General features: G+C 41.1%; 1 protein-coding gene across 1 annotated transcript in view; it reads left to right on the top strand.

Annotated features, from left to right (window-relative positions):
• Positions 1 to 19,300, top strand: part of SUDS3 (SDS3 homolog, SIN3A corepressor complex component) — a 120,157-nt gene extending 100,857 nt beyond the window's left edge. The window contains exon 13 of the mRNA XM_059676763.1: positions 19,263 to 19,300. Coding sequence (XP_059532746.1) covers positions 19,263 to 19,266 — 4 coding nt within the window. The 3' untranslated portion in view covers positions 19,267 to 19,300. The remainder of the gene's footprint in view (positions 1 to 19,262) is intronic.
• The last annotated feature ends 3,881 nt before the right edge of the window (positions 19,301 to 23,181 follow it).

The raw sequence follows: 23,181 nt of genomic DNA, 5'->3' as shown, positions 1-23,181 counted from the left end.
GACAGACAAGGGCTGTTATGTAGCATCCATCATTTGTCAGCCAATATTGGAGCTTTGAATTAACCTGCAGAAGTTGGGCTGTGCTTTTTCTCTCCCTATAAAAGGAACTGAAGCTGATGTGAGGAAATAGCTTCAGCACACCACAGGGAAGAACGGTGACTGGTTATTATTTATTTGGAGGGTTTTATTTTCATCTCATCTGGGAAGTGGTAAGAGAACAGGAATTTTATCACACACATCCAGCCAAATGTGCTCCTGAGTCGTTTGGTATCATGCTATTCAAATATAAATTCCCTCATTCATTCAATCCTTTCTGAGCTCCTGCCACATGCCTGGCACTATTCCAGATGATGGGGACGCATTAAAAAATGAGCCCTAGCCAGTTTGGCTCAGTGGATATAGAGCATTGGCCCATGGAATGAAGGGTCGCAGGTTCGATTCTGGTCAAGGGCACATACATCCCTTGCAGGCTCGATCCCATGCCCTTGTCGGGGCGCATGCAAGAGGCAATCAATTGATGTGTCTCTCTCTCTCATTGATGTTTCTCTCTGTCGCTCCCCCTCCCTCCCACTCTCTAAAAAAAAAAAAAAATCAATGGAAAAATATCCTTGGGTAAGGATTAACAACAACAACGAAAATGAGGCCAAGTCCCTCTGTCCATGATGACCTGAATGATGAGAAGCAAGTCATGTGCAGATCTGGAGGAACAGTATTCCCAAGCATAGGAAATAGCAAATGTAAAGCCCTGAGATGGAAATGATCTTGTTGGGTTTAAGGAAAAGCAAGAAGGATTGTATTGATCTTTAAAATAAAAAAATTTATATATATATAATTGATTTCAGAGAGGAGGGGAGAGGGAGAGAGAGAGAAACATCAATAATGAGAATCATTGATTGGCTGCCTCCTGCACACCCCACACTATGGACCGAGCCCCTAACCCAGGTAATATGCACTGACCAGGAATCAAACCATGACCTCCTGTTTCATAGGTTGACACTCAACCACTGAGTCATGTTGCCGGGCTTACCACTCCATTCTTTATTCAATTTGTAATAATCCAATATGAGAACAATTTAAGCCCATAGTATTTTAAGTGTCTTTTAATGCTTTTGAGAATTTTAAGTATTTTAAACTCCTTAAAAGATATTCAGATCTAAGATAAATGTCTTAGAAACAAACAGTAGCCCTAGCTGGGTTGCTCAGTGGTTAGCATGTCACCAGCGGACTGAAGAGTCCCAGGTTCAATTCCAGTCAAGGGCACATACCTCAGTTGCATGTTTAACCCCTGGCCCCCTGTCGGCATATGTAGGAGGCAACCAATTGATGTGTCTCTCTCTCACATCAGTGTTTCTCTCTCTATTGTGTTGGTCTTATAGTCACCCTAGGCAGCCTCATTTGGAGGTTCCCTTGCTTATTAAAGCTGCCACCTCCTAATCAGGACTGGTCTGCCTCTTTCTTTGGTCTCTCCTTGCCCTCTGCATATGGGGGCCAACTTGCGAAACCACACTAACACCATGGTTACCACTCATCTATTTATCCTATAGTTTTGGGTGTTTTTTTTTTTGTTTGTTTTGTTTTGTTTAGAATATCATATAAACAGAATCATGTAGTATGTAACTTTTGAGACAGACTTATTTCACTCAGCATAATGCCTTTTAGATTCATCCAAGTGGTTGCATGTAACAATAGTTCATCCCTTTATATGGCTGCGTAGTAGTCAATTTCATAGATCTGCCACAGATTGTTTATCCATCTGCTTTTTTTAAAAGTAAACTTTTAAAATTTGTTAATTATTTTATTTTTATTTATTTTGTATTGGTTTTGTGTATACAGCCTAGTGGTTAGATGATCATATACTTTACACTAGAGGCCCGGTGCACGAAATTCGTGCATGGGTACGATCCCTATGCCTGGCCAGGGATCACGGCTGATCTGTGGGGTGACCAGCAGGGCGATCAGGGGGCCCCTGCTGGCACCCACCTTGACTGGCTTGGGGCCTGCAGGCTGGGGGCAGCTCCTGCGTTAAGTGTCTGCCCCCTGGTGGTCAGTGTGCATCATAGTGACCGGTTGTTCCACTGGTTATTCTACCGTTTGGTCGATTTGCATATTAGACTTTTATTATATAGGATAGTGTTCCCCTTGATAGTTTTAGTACCCCAACTGGCACCATTCATAGTTATCACAATACTATTGACTATATTTCCTATGATGACTATTTTGTAACTACCAGTTTGTGTTTTTTAGTCCCTTCACCTCTTTTACCCAGTGCCCCATAATCCCCTCTCCCCTCTGACAACCACTAGTTCTCTCTCTCTGAGTCTGTTTTAATTTTGTTTATTTTGTTCTTTAGATTCCACACATAAGTGAAATCATATATTTGTCTTTGACTAACTGATTTCACTGAGCGTAATACCCTCTAAGTCCATCTATGCTGTTGCAAATGGTAAGAGTTCATTCTTTTTGTTAAAGTAAACTTTTAATTGAAGGGTAACATACAAAGAGGAAGTGCACTCATATACAGACTGATGAATTCATGAGCACAGCCATGAAAATCACCTCCCAGATTAAGAACTAGAACCTTGCCAGGACTAGATGTCCTTTGTGCTTTCTTCCAGGTAACCTGACTTCTATTTCCATAAGCTAATTCATCCTGTTTTTGAACTTTATAGAAATGAACTCATCTAAAATTTATTCTTTTTACCTGGCTTCTTTTGTCCAATATTATATTTGTAAATTTTATTTATCTCTTAAAATATATTTTTATTGATTTCAGAGGGGAAGGGAGAGAGAGATGGAAACATCAATGATGAGAATCATTGATCAGCTGCCTCCTACATGACCCCGACTGGGGATCAAGCCCATAACCTGGGCATGCACTCTGACTGGGAATTGAACCGTGACCTTCTGGCCTCCTGGGACCATGCTCAAACACTGACACACTGACTGGGCATACATTTTATTTGTGTAGCTGTAGCTTATTCTTCTGTATTGCTCTAGTATTCCATGCTAAAATATATCACAAGGTATTTATCCGTGCTACTGATGATGGACATTTGGATTGTTTCCAGTTTGGGGCTATTTGGAGGAATGGAGTTGTTGGGTGATAGAGTGTGTGTGTGTTTGTGTTAGTAGTTGATGCCAAACACTTTTTCACAGTGTTTGTATCCATTTTATTGCACTAGCAGTATATGGGAGTTCCAGTTGGTCTAAGTCCGTGGTGGGCAAACTGCGGCTCGCGAGCCACATGCGGCTCTTTGGCCTCTTGAGTGTGGCTCTTCCTAAGCCTTAGGAGTACCCTAATTAAGTTAATAACAATGTACCTACCTATATAGTTTAAGTTTAAAAAATGTGGCTCTCAAAAGAAATTTCAATTGTTGTACTGTTGATATTTGGCTCTGTTGACTAATGAGTTTGCCGACCACTGGTCTAAGTGCTTAACAAGACTTGGTATTGTCCTTTTAAAAGAATTAAGCTATTGCCCTGGCCAGGTGGCTCAGTTGGTTGAAGTCATCCCATCCACTAAAAGGTTGGGGATTTGATATCCAGTCAGGGCACAGGTTGCAGGTTAGATGCGCCATCGGCCACGTACAGGAGGCAATCGATCAATGTTTCTTTGTCACATCTCTCTCCCCCTTCCTCTCTCTCTCTGAAAATCAATAAAAAAGTATCCTCAGGTGAGGATTTAAAAAAAGAATTAAGTGGTCCCTGAGGGGGCAGGCCAGTGGCCTCCGCGCGCCTGCGCAGTATGTGCACAGTGCCTGCGCAGGTGGCAGTCCTGGCGGCTCTGCTCCGGAGGTGGGTGCGAGCAGCCCGCCCCCGCCCCCCCCCCTCCCCCCCGCCCCGGCTTTGGCGTCGTTTCTCAGGCACGCTCCTCGGCTGTGGTGCAAAACAGAACAGTGGCCAGAAAGAGGACGCGGGTCAGACTGACCAGAAGACAGACACTCCCTGTGCAGAGAAGCCGCTCCTGGAGAAGGTCAAGTTAGAAGAGAAAACATAGGCGAGCTCGGCAGACACTGAGCACCGGGCAGAGCGCCCAGGCATGGGCGGCGGAGGCACACTTACAGGGCCCCAGGGCTCTGTAAGGACTTGGGAGAGGCGCAGACCTGGTGGGAGCAGCCCGGTGTGTTCCCCAGGACAGCCCTCACCTGAGGAACCTCTACGAGGGACTGGTAAGGACCGAGGCCCGGGTCCAGGCGTTCGCGAAGCAGGGCCTGCTCAGGCTGGACGCTGTGGGCGCCACGTTCAACCCTACGAGCAGGAGGCCGTGCTCCGCCCGCCGGGCACGTGGCGCTGGTGAACAAAGTGGGCTCCCAGCTGCAAGGCGCCCCCCGCCCCGCTCCCCGCCACCTCTGGTGGGGGGCGAAGGCAGCGTGGCTTCTCTCAGGCCCGGTGGGTTTGGGGCAATCACTGGCGGGAACTAAAAGGCTGGTGCATCCGTGAATACTCCTGACCTTTCCCAGACCTTGTTGGAAAGCGTTAGCAGCCAGCGGCTGAACAGGAAGCGGCCCAGTGCACAGCTGGTACTGGACTCTAATTTGGGCGACAGTTTGTTGATTTTCTGTGCACGTTTAATAGTTCACATGCTTACAGAGCAGGCCGATGGGACACCACTGGGCCCTAGGGTACCACGAGGAATGCTGCATCTGCTCGAAGCTAGATGACATCCAAGTATTTTAAATGAATAAAAGGTCTCCGGGAATTGTGCCGTTTGGCTAGCAGGCCACGCCATCTGCACTGCGCGCCTTCTGCGTCTCAGTGTAGCGTGCAAACTCGGGACTCCTCAGCCCTCTGCCCTACATCCAGGGAACGGAAGGCAGGAGTTTAAACTTGGTTCTTGCTCAGAAAAATTGTATGTCCTTGGTGGAGGACATAGGTGAGTTCACCCATAATTACTATCTAGCTGCTAAAAATGATCTGCTTGTGGCTTTTCTTTGGAGCTGTGAAATGAGCATATGTACCTTAATAATTCCCACCACCTTATTCTGCCCGTAACCGAATTTGACGAAATCAGTTACTCTTGTCTTGTTTTGTTGAAATATTTGTAGAAATTTTTATATCTTATATTCAGCTAGGTACTAATGACCTGAAGGTATGTCCTGAATAAGATGGTCATTCTCAAAAATCTCAGGACCTCATGCTTGGTAAATCACCCTACTGTTTATTTTCCTGAAGAAAAAAAAAATTAAGCTATTTTGGCATGTGTATAGGAGTGTGTAGGCCACAGCTGACCTGTGGGAGTGGCCCACCAATGGGTGAAGAAGGAAGTTAGAGGGCACAGGCTGAATGGCTGGACTTGTGATATGTTGGGTAAACGTGAAAATAGTTATCCTTAACTCATTTCCTACCTTCAATATTTCACCATTCATTACGTATGCCATTGGCTCTAATTTTATTTTAGCTGCCCTTTATCAAAATGTTTTAGTTTGTTAAAATTAAACTATAAATGGGTATTTGACTTTTTAAAACGATTTTCTCCATCTATTCAGATGATTCTATGCTTTTTTTAACTTCTTTTTGGTCCTTTATTCCACTAATGTGGAGAATTATAGTGTTTTCTTTTCAGATGTGAAACCAAATTTGTACTCTTGGAATAAACTAAATTTGTCCATGATAGAATACCCTTTTTATGTATTACTGCATTTGATTTGATAATATTTTTCTTAGGAGTTTGGCATCTGGGTCTATGAGCGAGATCTGGTGGTAATTTTCTTGTAAGTTTTCGGTATGTGGATGTTTGTATCAAGGTTATGCTGACCTGAAAAAATGAATTGAGAAGTGTTTCATCTTTTCATATTTCCTAGTAGAGGTTGTGGAAGCTCAGTATTATTCCTTTTTTAAGTGCTTGGAAGGATACACCAGTGAAGATAATCCAGGCAGGGAGATTTCTTTGTGGGAATATTAATTACAGATTCTATTTCTTTAATAGATATGGATGTATTCAGATGTCTTATTTGTTCCAGTTTTGGTAAGGTGTATTTTTCTAGTTTGTATATTTCATCTAAATTGTCAAATTCTATTGGCATAAAGTTGTTATAAAATTCTGTTAGCATCTTTAGAATGCCCGCAAGATCTTGCTTGGCACTTATTAATTTTATTAGCCTTTTCAAAGAACCAGTTTAGGGCTTTCTTGATTTTCTTTATTGCAAGTTTTCTTTCTATTCCATTGATTTTTGTTTTTATCTTTATTATTTTCTCCCTTATACATTTTGAGTTTGATTTGTTGTTCTTTTTCTAACTTTTTGAAATGGATATTTGTATTATTGAGCTCCATCATCTCTTTTCTGATTCATCCATTTTAAGCTGTAAACTTGTCTAATCAGAGCTTTACCTATTTACCAGACTTTTTTTTAAAAAATATATTTTATTGATTTTTTACAGAGAGGAAGGGAGAGAGATAGAGAGTTAGAAACATTGATGAGAGAGAAACATCAATCAGCTGCCTCCTGCACATCTCCCACTGGGGATATGCCCACAACCAAGGCACATGCCCTTGACCGGAATCGAACCTGGGACCTTTCAGTCCGCAGGCTGACGCTCTATCCACTGAGCCAAACCGGTTTTGGCAAACCAGACTTTTTGATATGTCTTATTTTACTTTCATTCAGTTCAAAATATTCCCAATTTCCCTTGTGATTTCTCCTTTATTTCCAAGTAAGTTTTAAAAAATATTTAGTTACCTTATTATTGGTTTCTAGCATAATTGCACTGTAGTTGGAATATGCATACTAAAGTGATATTAGTTCTTGAATTTGTTTAAATTTGTTTTGACTGCCCTAACCAGTTTGGCTCAGTGGATAGAGCGTCGGCCTGCGGACTCAAGGGTCCCAGGTTCGATTCTGGTCAAGGGTATGTACCTTGGTTGTGGGCACATCCCCAGTGGGGAGTGTGCAGGAGGCAGCTGGTCGATGTTTCTCTCTCATCGATGTTTCTAACTCTCTATCCCTCTCCCTTCCTCTCTGTAAAAAATCAATAAAATATATATTAAAAATAAATTAATTTTGACTTTGTGTTTCATTGGTTTAGGTCAGAGGTCGGCAGACTCATTAGTCAACAGAGCCAAATATCAACAGTATAACAGTTGAAATTTCTTTTGAGAGCCAAATTTTTTAAACTTAAACTATATAGGTAGGTATATTGTTATTAACTTAATTAGGGTACTCCTAAGGCTTAGGAAGAGCCACACTCAAGAGGCCAAAGAGCCGCATGTGGCTCGCGAGCCGCAGTTTGCCGACCACGGGTTTAGGTAAATGTTCCATGGGCACTTGAAAGCATGTGTATTGTGATGTCCTTGGATGCACTGGGCAGTTTCTATGGACTCATCTCCTGTTTCACTAATCCTTTGTATTTTTTTTAGCTGTGTTCAATCTATTGTTTAATGTTCTCATGTCAAAAAAGTCAGATTCATTGTGTTGTGTAGGTCTTTATGCACTTACTACTTTTGTGTCTCCTTGTTTTTTTTTTAGCTACTGAAAGAGGTTGTTAAAATATTATTTTGGATTTGTCTACTTTTTTAGTTTCTTGATTTGTACATTTTGAAAGTATGCTATTATGTATATATGAATGTAAAATTGTTATTTCCTGATGGATTAACCTTTGTATTGAAATCTTCCTTTTTATGTCTAGTTTCGCGTCTTGCCTTCAGGTTTACTGGCGTGAGATTAGTGTAACTGCACTGCTGTCCTTTTGGCTTGCGGTGGTGTTTTTCATTTACTTATTTTTCCTGTTTCACGTCCTGTTATTTTTTTTCTCTTCATCCTTTTACTTCTGCTTTTTCAGGTCTTCATATTATAGGTATATCTCATAAGCAGCATGTAATTGTTTTATTCTACTGTAGTCTGATAAGCTAGGTCTATTAATTGGCATGTTTAATCTATTTACATGTAATGTAATAACTGATACATTTGGTTTTATATCTATAGTATTACAATTTTTTCTATATGCCCCACATTTTTCCTTCTTTCTTGCCTTAATTTGAGCCAATCAATTTTAAAATTAAACTACTTTTTCTTTTATTAACCTTTCAGTTCCACCTTCTTTTAGCAATTGCCCAATATGAAAACATAGCCTCTTTGTTTACTTGAGTCTGATATATATCAATATTCTGACCACTTTCCAGACAATCCAGAGCCTATTACACTGCAATTTATCTTTCTTCTGCCTTTTGTGTTTTTATCATTCATTTAAATCTGCATATACTTAAAATCCCATAAGAAATTATTGCTATTGTTTTCAATATTCATTTAGATTTACTGACAGGCCTTTTCTGTTGTTCTTCAATCTTTCCTCCATTTTATCTGTACTCATTTTCTTTTTGCCTAAAGAACCCCCATTAGTCTTTGTTTAGTTGGAACTGCTAGTACCAAATTCAGTTTCAATTTGTTTGAAAATACCTATTTTATTTCATCTTTGAAGAATATACAGGGTGGGCAAAAGTAGGTTTACAGTTGTGAGTACTTGAGAGTTTATTCTTGTATTATTAATTTTTGTTATTTATTTGTATTACAACTGTAAACCTACTTTCCCCCCACCACTGTATTCAGTCTGTACAGAATTCGAACTTGAATAGCATTTCTTTCATTTTTTTTTGTGTGTTTCCATCAGGTCTATTGAGATATCAACTCTCATATAGTTGCTTCTAGGAAGTTAGTGGTATTTTTTTTTCTTTTTCTCTGTGTGCTTTTAAAAGTTTTCTTTTCTTTTTTAAAATTCCAAATATTACTGCAAACTTTTATTGCTCATGGTAAAAATGGAAGACATAATCCCTTAGAAGCTTTTCTATTTCATTTGTTTTCAGGTTTCATTAACTATGATGTACCTAGCTGTGGTTTTCTTTGTATTTATCCAACTTGAGGTTCTCAAAACTTCTTCAACCTCTGTCTTGATGTTTTTACTCAGTTTCAAACATTTCTTGGTTGTGATTTCTCCAAATATTGCTTTTTCTATGCGCTCTGTAGTCTTTAATTCTGGGGCTCCAATTATACGTATATTAGAACAGGGGTCCTCAAACTTTTTAAACAGGGGGCCAGTTCACTGTCCCTCAGACCGTTGGATGGTTGGACTGTAGTTTATTTTATTTTTTTTAAATTAATTAATTAATTTTTTTTGGCATAGAAATCTTTTATTTTTTTTATTTTTTATTTATTTTTTATTTTTTTATTTTATTATTGCTTAAAGTATTACAAAGGGTATTACATATGTATCCATTTTATCCCCCCGCCCTAGACAGTCCCCTAGCCTCCCCTATCCCCCAGTGTCTTATGTCCATTGGTTATGCTTATATGCATGCATACAAGTCCTTTAGTTGATCTCTTACCCCCCTACCTCCTGCCCCCCAACCCTCCCCGGCCTTCCCGCTGCAGTTTGACAATCTGTTTGAGGCAGCTCTGCCTCTGTATCTATTATTGTTCAAAAGTTTATAATGGTCTCTATTGTCCATGAATGAGTGAGATCATGTGGTATTTTTCCTTTATTGACTGGCTTATTTCACTTAGCATAATGCTCTCCAGTTCCATCCATGATGTTGCAAATGGTAAGAGTTCCTTCCTTTTTAGAGCAGCATAGTATTCCATCGTGTAGATGTACCACAGTTTTCTAATCCATTCATCTACTGTTTCCAGATCTTAGCTATGGTGAATTGTGCTGCTATGAACATAGGGGTGCATATATCCTTTCTGATTGGTGTTTCTGGTTTCTTGGGATATATTCCTAGAAGTGGGATCACAGGGTCAAATGGGAGTTCCATTTTCAGTTTTTTAAGGAAACTCCATACTGTCTTCCATAGTGGCTGCACCAGTCTGCATTCCCACCAGCAGTGCACAAGTGTTCCTTTTTCTCCACATCCTCTCCAGCACTTGTCGTTTGTTGATTTGTTGATGATAGCCAGTCTGACCGGTGTGAGATGGTACCTCATTGCTGTTTTGATTTGCATCTCTCGGATGATTAGTGACTTTGAGCATGTTTTCATATGTCTCTTGGCTTTCTGAATGTCCTCTTTTGAAAGGTGTCTATTTAGGTCCTTTGCCCATTTTTTGATTGGATTGTTTATCTTCCTTTTGTTAAGTTGTATGAGTTCCCTATAAATTTTGGAGATTAGGCCCTTATCAGATATGTCATTGGCAAATATGTTTTCCCACACAGTGGGTTTTCTCATTGTTTTGTTGATGGTTTCTTTTGTTGTGCAGAAGCTTTTTATTTTGATGTAGTCCCATTTGTTCATTTTTTCTTTAGTTTCAAGTGCCCTAGGAGCTGTATCAGTGAAGAAATTGCTTCGGCATATGTCTGAGATTTTGTTGCCTTTGGATTCTTCTAGAATTTTTATGGTTTCCTGTCGTACATTTAAGTCCTTTATCCATTTTGAGTTTATTTTTGTGTATGGTGTAAGTTGGTGGTCTAGTTTCATTTTCTTGCATATATCTGTCCAATTTTCCCAACACCATTTATTGAAGAGACTATCTTGGCTCCATTGTATGTTCTTGCCTCCTTTGTCAAATATTGATTGAGCATATTGGTTCGGGCCGATTTCTGGGCTCTCTATTCTATTCCATTGATCTATATGCCTGTTCTTGTGCCAGTACCAGGCAGTTTTGAGAACAGTGGCTTTGTAATACAACTTGATATCTGGTTTTGAGATCCCACCTACTTTGTTCTTTTTCAGGATTGCTGCAGCTATTCGGGGTCTTTTTTTATTCCAGATGAATGTTTGGAAAGTTCGTTCTAGATCTCTGAAGTATGCCATTGGTATTTTAATGGGAAGTGCGTTGAATTTATAGATTGCTTTGGGTAGTATGGACATTTTAATGATGTTGATTCTACCAATCCATGAACACGGTATGTTCTTCCATCTGTTTATGTCTTCCTCTATGTCTTTTTTCAACGTCCTGTAGTTTTCTGAGTAGAGGTCTTTTACCTCTTTAGTTAAGTTTATTCCTAGGTAGCTTAATTTTTTTGGTGCAATGGTAAATGGGATTGTTTTTATAATCTCTCTTTCTGAAAGTTCACTATTGGTGTATAGAAATGCCTCAGATTTCTTGGGGTTAATTTTGTATCCTGCTACATTGCCAAATTCATGTATTAAGTCTAGTAGCTTTTTGATGGAATCCCTAGGGTTTTGTATGTATAATATCATGTCGTCTGCAAATAAGGACAGTTTTACTTCCTCTTTTCCAATTTGGATGCCTTTTATTTCTTCTTCTTGCCGAATTGCAATGGCTAACACTTCCAGTACTATGTTGAACAGGAGTGGTGAGAGGGGGCATCCCTGTCTTGTTCCTGTTCTTAGGGGAAATGGTGTTAGTTTTTGTCCGTTGAGTATGATGTTGGCTGTGGGCCTGTCATATATGGCTTTTATTATGTTGAGGTATGATCCTTCTACTCCCACCTTGCTGAGAGTTTTTATCAAAAATGGGTGTTGAATTTTGTCAAATGCTTTTTCTACATCAATTGGTATGACCATGTGGTTTTTTTCTTTCAATTTGTTTATGTGATGTATCACGTTTATTGATTTGCGGATATTGTACCATCCTTGCATCCCTGGGATAAATCCTACTTGGTCATGGTGTATGATCTTTCTGATGTACTGCTGGATCCGATTTGCTAAGATTTTGTTGAGGATTTTGGCACCTATGTTCATGAGGGATATTGGCCTGTAATTCTCTTTCATTGTGTTGTCTTTACCTGGTTTTGGTATTAGGGTGATGCTGGCTTCATAGAATGAGCTTGGAAGTGTTCCTTCCTCTTGAATTTTTTGTAGTAGTCTGAGGAGGATAGGTTTTAGTTCTTCCTTGAATGTTTGGTAAAACTCCCCTGTGAAGCCGTCTGGTCCTGGGCTTTTGTTTGATGGAAGCTTTTTGATGACTGCTTCAATTTCTTCCATAGTTATTGACCTGTTGAGATTTTTAGATTCTTCCTGATTGAGTTTTGGAATGTTGTATTTTTCTAGGAATTTGTCCATTTCCTCCATGTTGTCTAGTTTGTTGGAGTAGAGCTGTCCATAGTATTTTTTAACAATCATTTGTATTTCTGTGGGGTCTGTTGTTATTTCGCCTCTATCGTTTCTGATTTTATTTATTTGGGTCCTCTCTCTCTGCTTCTTGGTGAGTCTGGCTAGAGGTTTGTCAATCTTGTTTATCCTTTCAAAGAACCAGCTCTTGGTTTCATTGATTTTCTGTATTGTTTTTTTGGTCTCTATGTCATTTATTTCTGCTCTAATCTTTATTATCTCCTTCCTTCTGCTCACTCTGGGGTTTTCTTGTTGCTCTCTTTCTAATTCTTTGAGTTGTAGAGTTAGATGATTTACTACCATTTTTTCTTGTTTTTTGAGATAGGCCTGTAGAGCTATAAACTTCCCTCTCAGGACTGCTTTCATTGTGTCCCATAGGTTTTGGATTGTTGTGTTTTCATTGTCATTAGTTTCCAGGATGTTTTTAATTTCTTCTTTGATCTCATTGGTAACCCAATCAATATTTAATAGCATGCTATTCAGCTTCCAGGTGTTTGAGTATTTTGGGTTGTTTTTATTGTAGTTTATTTCTAATATTATGCCATTGTGGTCTGCGAAGACGCTTTTTATGATTTCAATCTTCTTGAATTTGGGGATACTTTGCTTGTGACCCAATATATGGTCTATTTTTGAATATGTCTTATGAGCATTTGAGTAGAATGTGTATTCCCTGGCTTTGGGGTGAAGTGTTCTGAAGATGTCTATTAAGTCCATCTGATCTAGTGAGTCATTTAGGATTGCTGTATCTTTGCTGATTGTTTGTTTAGAGGGCTTATCCAGTGCTGTCAGTGGTGTATTAAAGTCTCCTACTATGATTGTATTGTTGTCGATCTCTCCTTTGATATCTTCCAGGAGTTTTTTTATGAATTTGGGTGCTCCTACATTGGGTGCATATATGTTTACCAGGGTTATATCTTCTTGTTGTATTGATCCCTTTAGTATTATGAAGTGGCCTTCCTTATCTCTTGTTATGGCCTTCACTTTGAGGTCTATTTTGTCCGATATAAGTATTGCTACCCCAGCTTTCTTTTCCTTTCCATTTGCCTGAAAGATATTTTTCCATCCTTTCACTTTCAGTCTGTGTGAGTCCCTTCTAATGAGGTGGGTTTCTTGTAGACAGCAGATGTATGGGTCATGTTTTTTTATCCATTCAGCCACTCGATGTCTTTTGTTTGGAGCATTTAGTCCGTTTACGTTTAAAGTTATTACTGAAAGGTACTTGTTTGTAGCCATTTCTTTTTGTGTGTGGCTGTTTTCTTTCTGAGCTTTTTATTTCTTATTTTTATACCAGTCCCTTCAGCATTCCTTGCATTGCTGGCTTGGTGGTGACAAACTCCCTTAGCCTTTTTTTGTCTGTGAAGCTTCTTATTTCCCCTTCAAGTTTGAATGATAGCCTTGCTGGATAGAGTATTCTTGGATTCAGTCCTTTGCTTTGCATCACTTTGTAAATTTCAGTCCATTCTTTTCTGGCCTGATGTGTTTCTGTTGAGAAATCATTTGACAGTCTAATGGGAGATCCCTTGTATGTAACTTTCCGTCTCTCTCTTGCAGCCTGTAAGATTCTCTCTTTGTCCTGAACATTTGCCATGGTGATTATGATGTGTCTTGGTGTGGGTCTTTTCGGGTTCACCTTGTTTGGGACTCTCTGGGCTTGTGTGACTTTTTTCTTCCCCACCTCAGGAAAGTTTTCTGATATTATTTCTTCGAGTAGGTTTTCTAATCCTTGTTCATCCTTCTGTTGTTCTGGTACTCCTATTATTCGTATGTTGTTTCGTTTCATGTTGTCCCAAAGCTCCCTTAGGCTCTCCTCCTGTCTTTTAATTTTTTTCTCCAATTGCAGTACATTTTGGGTGTGTTTTGCTTCCTTGTCTTCTAATTCACTAATTCGGTCCTCCGCTTCTCCTAGTCTACTGTTGATACTTTCAATGGAGTTTTTCATTGCAGCTATATCACTCTTCATTTCTTCTTGGGTCTTACTTAAGTTGTTGATTTTTTCATCTGTTTCTTCTAGCTTCTTCCATATGTTATCGATTTTTTCATCTGTTTCTTCTAGCTTCTTCCATATGTTATCGATTTTTTCATCTGTTTCTTCTTGCTTCTTGCAGAGGTTGTCGATTTTTTCCTCCATCCGGTTTATGCACTCTAGGACCCTTATTCTGAATTCTTTATCTGTCATGTTGCATGCCTCTGTATTACTTAGCTGCTTTTCTGGAGAGTCCTCCTTCTCTTTCCTTTGGGGGTTTCTTTGTCTACCCATGTTTGATCTCACTGACATATCTAGACATTGAGTTGTTCAGTGGTTGCTCCCTGGGTGGCAGTGACTCCTTGGTCTGTGGTTGCTCTTCGGGCGGTTGCGGTAGCAGCTGCTCTTCAGTTGGCAGCAGCTCCTCTGGTGGGTGCTGTTCACAGCTGTGGTGGCTCTTCTGGCTGGTGGGGCGAGGTTGCACGTACAGCTGCTGTTCCTCAGCAGAGGATGTGGTGCTCAGGAGGTTGCTGTTGCTTGGATCTGCTGCGTTGATTTAAAGGCACAAAATACAACACAACAAGGCACCACGTACCAGGCACTATACACAAATATATTCACGATATTAATAACCCCAAATAAAGTTGACCACCTGAGTTAAGAGAATTAGGGGATAAGGAAGAAGGAAGCCGAAACCGGTTTGGCTCAGTGGATAGAGCTCGGCCTGCGGACTGAGGGGTCCCGGGTTCGATTCCGGTCAAGGGCATGTACCTGGGTTGCGGGCACATCCCCATTGGGAGATGTGCAGGAGGCAGCTGATCGATGTTTCTCTCCCATCGATGTTTCTGACTATCTCTCTCCCTTCCTCTCTGTAAAAAATCAATAAAATATATTAAAAAAAAAAAAAGGAAGAAGGAAGAGAAAAAGATAAAAGAGAAAAAAGAAAAGAAAAGTAGGGACCAAAAAAAGGAGTGCAAAAATGAAATTGGGAAAAAGGAGGGGGGAAAATAAAAGCGAGAAAAGAAAAGAAAAAAAAGAGCAAAAAGAGAGAATGAAGTGGAAGAGGGGAAGAGACTTTTTATATGAGGAGAATACTCCTATAGAACAGCCATTAATCCCAACAAATTCCAGCAACAGCTCCCTGGATATGAATGCAAACTAGAAACAACCAATAATATAACGATGAAAATAGAATGGAGAACACTAATCCCAAAATAAAATAAAGAGAAAATAAAATGGCACTTTAAAAAATGGTAAAATGGTAGCAGTAATAATACTGGTTAAAAATAAGAAGGTAGTAATTAAAAGGGTAAAATCAGGTGATGGAAAAAGAAGAAAAGAAAAGAAAAAAAAGAACAGAAAAAAAAAAGAAAAAAAATTGGTTTCTTAGTTAAAAAGTGAAAAAAGAAAAAAAAAATTGCAGTAGTGAAGGTCCTTCGTTTCTTCTATTCTTCAGTGTGGCTCGCCTTAGACCTTCCAGGTATTCAGGAGAGTGTTGAGTTTCCCTGCGATATACTGTTCCTCTGTGTTGTAAACCACAGTCCTTATTTTAAAGCAGGTCGCATTTATTTCCCAGACTGCCTTATTTTGTGTTTAGCAAAGAGTCAGTTTATGGGTCAGCCCATGGGTGGCAGTGTTCTGGGGTTGGCCTCTGAGGCTATAGGGCCTCTCTGTCCAGTGGAAGTTCACTGCCCAGAGCTGACTGCGTAATAGTTAGTTACCGGCGCTATGTTGTTGCTGGGATTGAAAATCCCTCTATAGGCCAGACCCTGTTAACTCCCAGGGACTGATCAGGTTATCTTAATCCTTGATCTCGTACAGGGTGGAATCTGGGTGTGGCTGTGCTCCTTGCCTGGGGGCTGGGGGGAGGAGTCTCACTCTCCGGAGAGGATGGCTGCCCCAGTCCTGGGCTCAGGGGTGTCTCAGCACTCAATTCACTGCCACCTCTCCCGGTTCCCCCTCTTTCCCCAGTCTCTCCCCAGATTCCACTCCTCCGCACACTCTCCCTCTCTTCAGCACAGGTGAGTGTCTGTATCCGAAATGTCCCATGAACAGGATTCAGTGAAAACAAACAAACAAATGCCGGCCGCGGAAACGGGGAAGGCTTGGTTTCTGTAAACTTCTTCTCTTACCGGGACTGCATGGTCAGGTCAGCTCTTCAGGCTGCCCCCTTTAGGCTCAGTCCTCCGTGATCACAGAACCCAGCTCTCAATTCCCCAGGAATCCCGCGGTTCTCCTTTCCCCCCGTCAGGGGCTGTGCCTGTCCCAAGGGATGCGGCTGTCTGCCACGCGGTCTCCCTCCGACTCTCTGGGCTCAGAGGTCTGGCAAACTTTCCTGCCCAAATCCCTGGTTTTTTTTTACCTTTCCAGGGGAGTTCTGCTCTTCCCGGCTGCAAACCCTCTCACCAGCTGAGCAATTTCGCCAATTCGGTGTGAGTGTTACTAGTTTCAGCTGCTCACTCCATTTGCTCCGGGACACGACCTCTATAGTTTAAAAAAAACTATGAACAAATTCCTGTGCACACTGCACATATCTTATTTTGAAGTAAAAAAACAAAACGGGAACAAATACAATATTTGTATTTGCATCTGGCCCGCAGGCCGTAGTTTGAGGACCCCTGTATTAGAACTTTGTCACTGTACGGTATCTCTTAGGCTTCTTATTTTCTATTCTGATTTTCCATGTCATTTATCTCTAGTTTCAGTCTGGATATTTCCTACTGACTTATCTCTTGTTTCACCAATACTTTTTTTTAAAAAAAGTTGTGTCTGATCTACTGGTAAACATTCTACATTTCAGTTTTTTGTTTGTTTGTTTGTTTTCAGGTTCTAATATTTCTGTTTGGTTCTGTTTTTTGTAGATTTAAGTTCTCTGTTGAAAAAATCTATTTTCTTAATTATATTAAACAGGTTTTTTTAAGCTAATTTTTTTCTTTGGGTAGGCTTTTAGTATGCCTGGTAAATTTTGATGGAATGTCAGACACTGTATAAAAATTATAGTGTTCTAAATGATATATCTTCTTTGGGGGGGGCAGTCTCCTTGTCCTCTGGCTGACAATAATGTGTAGAGGCAGATCACCTCTGTCCACTCAGGGACCAAGTTGACCACGGTTGGATTACAATTTTTGTAATGCTCTGTCTGCCTCTAATTCACCCCTACTCCTTGGAATCAGATTAGAACCAGAGCTGTTTGCCAAGCATCTCCTAGGAATTGGTGGCTCTGAACTCCATCCAGTTTTGTGCCTTAGTATTAGGAGAACACCAAAAACTACTCAATTTTCAACAGCGTTTTTGGCTTCAATTCTAAGCCAGTTGCCTTATACAGCATAAATAAGTGGAAAAATGGTGCAGTGTTTTTGGATCACTTCTCATTACCTCCTGTTTTATGGGGAGATATTTTGGACCCTCAACTCGTAGCCCTTTTGACCTCATAAGATGCTAATTTTGGTCTTTCACCTTTATGAGTTTTCCTACCACTCTGATGGCCTCCCAGCCTTTTTGCAGCTGCTCTCTGCTCTGCTTCTGTGCTTCTCACCTCTCTTGATGGTTAGCAGTCATCTGTGCCCTGAGGGAAAAAGCAATGTGCACAATGGTAGGCTCTCCTCACTGAACTCTTCTTTCCAGAATTTTTGTATCTCAGCTCCTGGCTGCTTCCTAATGCTTTCAAATAGAATCCAAACATCATTACTGGAAAGTCACCACGCAGGCCTGCTAATTGTATTTGCAGCTTCTTCATTATATTAGTAAAGTCATGAGTGCAGCATACACTTTGAGTTTTTGTGTGTTTTAATCCAGCGTTTCCAGTTCTGCTTGGTGGCAACATTGGTCTGCCTCAGTTACTACACCACAGATGCCCTTGGAAGTTTCATAATTTATTTTTTCTTCCAAATGCTTTCTCTTTACACTTTGTGTTTTATTTGGGTCCCTTGTGGTTTCTATTTTCTGCAGTTGTCTACCAGGGCTGCTGGTCCTGCAGTGTGGCTGTATGTTTCCTGTATTTGTGCAGTACTATGGCCCTGTAGCTCACCCTGTAAGGCCCAGCATGATCTGGCCTCTTGCACTAAACTTGGCACTTTACGTATTTCACCATTGGGAAATATGCTTACAACCCAGAATGGGCATGAAGGCCTTTCCTAACACCTCAGCCAGGACCTCTTAGCAAACTCTCGTTAATTCTTCCTAGTACTTCTCACAAGTGTACTCTTCCATTGATTTGAAGAATTGGGTGAGTAATTTATCTATTCCCCTCCAGAGTGTGGACTGGACTGTGAAGACAGTGGCCTGGTCGGTCTTATTTACCACTATGTCACCATGTCCATCACAGTGCCCAATACGCATTTTCTGCATTAACTTAAGCCTAATAATGATGGGAGATGAAGAGAGGGGAATGAGTTCTAAGATTCATTAAGATTTTACTGTTTATCATTCTATTTAGTTTTCACATTACCCTTTGAGGCAGATGGTGTTGCCATTTCGCAGAGAGTAAGCAATAGCTCAGAGAAATTATGTTATTTTCCCAGAGCCACACAGTTTCTAAGTGCTCATTCAATTCAATCCCAGGCGTAAGTGGTGTAAAAGTAACCCCAGTCCTATGAATTGATAATTACTTCTTACACGGCTATATTTTTGTATCTTTCTCCTTTCCTTATTAACTTTTAGGTCTTTATCTAATACTTATAGAATGCTAGGTTACATCAAGAGCTTGTCCTGAAGAAAAAAAAAAGAAGGAAAGCATAGAGAAGCTTACAGTCTCTTTCTGATGAAAAACAAAATGACATGCCTTTTCTCTTTGGGTGGAAGGATTATGTGGGTCAACTTAGATTGATGTGTAAACTTTTTTTGCCTTAAATGGCCCAGTTGAGGGGAAAACATTGATTTGTTTTGTGAACATTTTTTAACTTTAATTAAAAAGATGTGGTTAAAGTCATAGCAACAGCTGTAATTTATTGAGCACCTACTATGTACTATGTACTAAACTAGGCACTTTACATACTTTCTCTTCAGTCATCAAAACACCCCTGGAAAGTAGGTATTATTATTTCCATTGTACAGATTTGGAAATTGAGACTCAGAGAAGTGACAAAGCTTGCCTTAGAAAGTTTCAGATCCCAAATTTGAACTTTATGGACTTCCATAAAGACTGCTTATTTTTGCATGCACTGCTCAAGGCATCAAGCCTGGAACCCAGAAGCAGCTTAATAAATGTTATTTGCTTTTTTTTTTCAGATTAATGATGATATGTTGAGCTTCCCAGGAAGGAGTCACAAAATAATGCAATGAGACTTCTTTGTGTCTTGCCAGGTAATGCGAACAGTATCTCCAAATTGACCTCTTGGGAAATCCTGAAGTTTCCCAGTTACGACAGCTTCCAAGGGTCAGGTAAGGATCATGTTGGTCTCTGTTGCAGGCTGTACTTTGCTATTTGCTCCAAATATTCTCTGGTTGCAAATGTTATTGATCTGACAGTTTATTTCCTGAGACACATTAGTTCCAAACTGCTGTGATATGAAAGCTGCATCCAAGGAAATTGGCCTTGTGAATGGTTATCCCCTGGGAAGAGCAAGCTGCACTTATGACTTTACTAATATAATGAAGAAGCTGCAAATACAATTAGCAGGCCTGCTTGGTGATTTCCCAATAATGATATTTGGGGTATATTATTGGTTTAGCTGTAATTGAGCTTAAGATGATCTGAAAACCTCCAAACTGGTGTGAAAGTCATTCACGGCTTTGAGTCCAATGTGGATTTGAGTTCATGGGTGAGGTGGGCTGATGACACTTGGACGTGCTGAGACTGGGGGATGTGTTCCTGGACAGCTGTGGCTTGTCTCTCATATTGTTTCCTTTTACTCTGTCACTAGTAAAGTATGACCTCTTCATAGTCTCCCACCCTCTCCCAAATCCCACCCCCATCCTTATCATTTTGAATTTAGTATATATTGGCTAGCTCTCTGATTTCTAATACAGGCATAATTTGTTTGATGTACTTTAAAGTCATCTTTATTAGTCAGGATAATTAATGCATGCTGCCACGATAGACAAGACCTCATATCTCAATGGCTGAGCACCATAACAGTTTATGTAATGTGTTATGTGGGTAGGCAAAGGGTTTCCTTCATCTGGTGACTCGGGGATCCAGGTTCCTTCCATCCTGTGGCATCATTGTCTAAACACATTTCTGTTGGGAGAAAATTCTCCTTAGATTTTTCGAGTTCTACATGGTCTGGGCCTTCCCAGGAAAGGGCACTGACAAGTTTTGTTCAGGGACAATTGAATAGCAAACTAAGGATAGAAAACCTCTCTCTTCTTGGAGATATTCCAGAATAATAAAGATCCCATCTCTTCTTGGAGGTTATTTGCTTACAGTCTATAGACACCTTCCCCATATACCAGCGACATTAAGGAGTAATCTCTCTCCAGAGGGGAGGATGGGCAGTTTACCAGCAGCTTGATAGAAACCCAAGTTCAAGGCTCTCCTCCAGTGGTGCAGTAATCCAAGGAGAGCAAGGCCAGGCCCTTCCCACTCTATGCTGTTACCACTGTAGTGAACAGACAGCCTTCCCTTTTCCCTTCCAGACCCCTTCTGAAAGGGCTATAATAGATCCCAAGAAAAGCAGTTCTAGATTGCAACAGAGGATTATAATGCATTTTACAGGTAAGGAAAGAGGCAGTTATAGGTCTGCTAATGGTGACGTTTTCCTCTCTGAGTTACTAAATCTCATTAAAATTAATACTTGGCCACTGTATGATTATCAGTGTAATTCTTTAACAGTGAGTGTATTGGGAACTTGTAAATATAATGCTGTGGCAAATTCATTATTTTGAGGATGTCTGTGTTGAATCATAAAATGCAAAAGATTTCTTAGTAAGCCCATTCAAGTCCACCGATATTTTTTGAGTGCCCATTTCATGCTTGCCACTGGGGATACATTGCATGTGAACAAGACACCATTGCTGCCTCTGAGACACCCATGGCTCAGTGAAGAACTCTCTGCCTTACTTAACTACTCTGAAGAGTCAGACTTTCTTATATTAGGCTAAGCTAGGGAATACACACCTGTTCTTAAACCCACCCTGATTCCTGTAACATATGCTCATGATTACCCACCTCATTTGTTTGGTAAATATTCCGTTCACTTTCCAGTCCTGTTCCTCAGTCCTCTCCATTTCTTTCTACTTCTCTGGGAACTACAAGCTCCTTACTAATTAAGTAGAGGCTCCACTAGTCAAGACTTCTTTGGTTGCAAGTGGCAGCTACCAATTCAAACTGGCTCAAGCCACAAAAGGGATGTTTAGTGGAGTATATGAGTGAACTGTGAATGTGAGCTTTAGGCTCAACTGAATCAAGGGACTCAGCTGGTGACACCAGGACTCAGTCTCTCCCTTTCCACCTCTCTGCTATGTTTTCTTCTCTACTGGCTTTTCCACATGTTGACCCCAGAAGCTCCATCCTACATTCTCTTTGCAACACACAATCTTGTAGATGAAAACATTCTTAAAAAAAAAAAAAAGAAAAGAAAAGAAAACATTCTATGTACTTAAGTTTTAAAAAAAAGTCTAGGATTGAATTAATCACTTTGACTGGGGGAAGATGAATGTTTTGGCTAAATCTGGGTCATAAGTTATTATGGACTGAATTGTGTCTCCCTCAAACTCATATGTTGAAGACCTAATAACCCTAGCGCCTCAGAATGTGACTGTATTTGGAGATAGGGTCTTTAAAGGGTAATTAAGGTTAAATGGGGTTATATAGGTGGGCACTAGTCCAGTGTGACCGGCATCCTCATAAAAAGAGGAAACTAGAACACAGATATACACACAGACTAGCTATGTGACAGGGGAGGAAAGGTCAGGAGAGGGTCCAAACTGAATGATCAGCAATATCAAAGGTCAGGGGGTTTAAACTAAGTAACCAGCTATATGCTAGGGGAGGAAAGGTCACCCTGGGGGTGAGGTCCTTGTTTTCCTCCTTGCTGGGCACCTGGGGCTTTCCACCCTGGTGACCTTCTGTACCTGGCCCATCGTCCTTGCTCTGCTCATGTCTGTCTAGCTGCCTACCACACAACTATGAGTAGAGAAGAAGTGGTTACTCAAAGGAAACCCAAAGGGTGTGACCACAGGAATAATGGCCTGGTAGGGGAAAAAAGACATATCATCTACCACTGGGTCAGATTCATAATAGTTATTGGACATTCATTATGTATTAGGTCTTGAGAGCATCTTGTATTTACTACAACAATCCTATGAAGTAGCTACTACTATTTTACAGACTAGGGGCCCACTGCACGAATTTGTGCACCTTGAAAGGAACTGTGGCCGCGAGGCTGCAGTAGGATAGGGGTCTTGGCTCATCCTATGCGCCCCCACCCGGCCCCTCCTGCTGCAACCCCTGGGTCCCTGTCTACTGGCAGACCTGCTCCCACTGCCGCCACCGCTCCCATGCACTGACTGTGCCAGCCCCACTCACACCTGCTGCTGGCACCACGGAGCAATTGGGGCCAGCGCCAGCAGAGGGTGCAAGCAGGTCCGTCAGCAGGTGCAAGCGGCGGCTGCTGCTCCGATCACCCCTCAGGAGCAGGGGGAGGTGGAGAAGCCCTCAGGGCCAGCAGCCACCACCAGCACCCACTGATGCGCCAAGTGATCCGGACCAGTGCCAGGCACTAGCAGTGTGTGCTAGCAGTGGCTCTGGCACTGGCAGCGGGTGTAAGCGGGGCTGGCGCCAGCAGCAGGTGCAAGCGCCGGGTGGGACCGTGGTGTACGGGAGCAAAGAATTTTCAGTAACCACCAGATGCTAGCCCCAGTGACAGCAACCGGTGCCGCGCCTTGGTCTGGTGCCCCGCTCACCTGCTTCACCATCCTGTTGCAGCCAACGCCCACCATGTTCTGCACATGCCCCCTGGTGGTCAGCTCACATCATAGTGACTGGTTGTTTGGTTGGTTGGTTATTCTGGTGTTCCACCATTCAGTTTGCATAGTAGCCTTTTATTATATAGGTTGAGAAAACTGAGGCACACCCAGATTGACTTATCCAAGATCAGGTAGTAAGTAGCAGAGCCAAGATTTACATCCACACCTGTCTGGCTGCAAAACACCAGCTTTTACCACTGGGCTCTTTTCAGAGCTAATGACTGCTAGTTTTAGATGCTCTTGCTTTTCTATTCCCAAGATTGCAAATATCTGAAACATGTTAATATGCTAATTAAGGAAAATTCACAGTGTG

The sequence above is a fragment of the Myotis daubentonii genome, chromosome 19 (genome assembly GCF_963259705.1).
Source record: "Myotis daubentonii chromosome 19, mMyoDau2.1, whole genome shotgun sequence".
In the NCBI taxonomy this organism is placed as follows: domain Eukaryota; kingdom Metazoa; phylum Chordata; class Mammalia; order Chiroptera; family Vespertilionidae; genus Myotis; species Myotis daubentonii.
The sequence above is the reverse complement of the archived record's forward strand: the minus strand, read 5'-3'. Positions and strand labels throughout refer to the sequence as shown.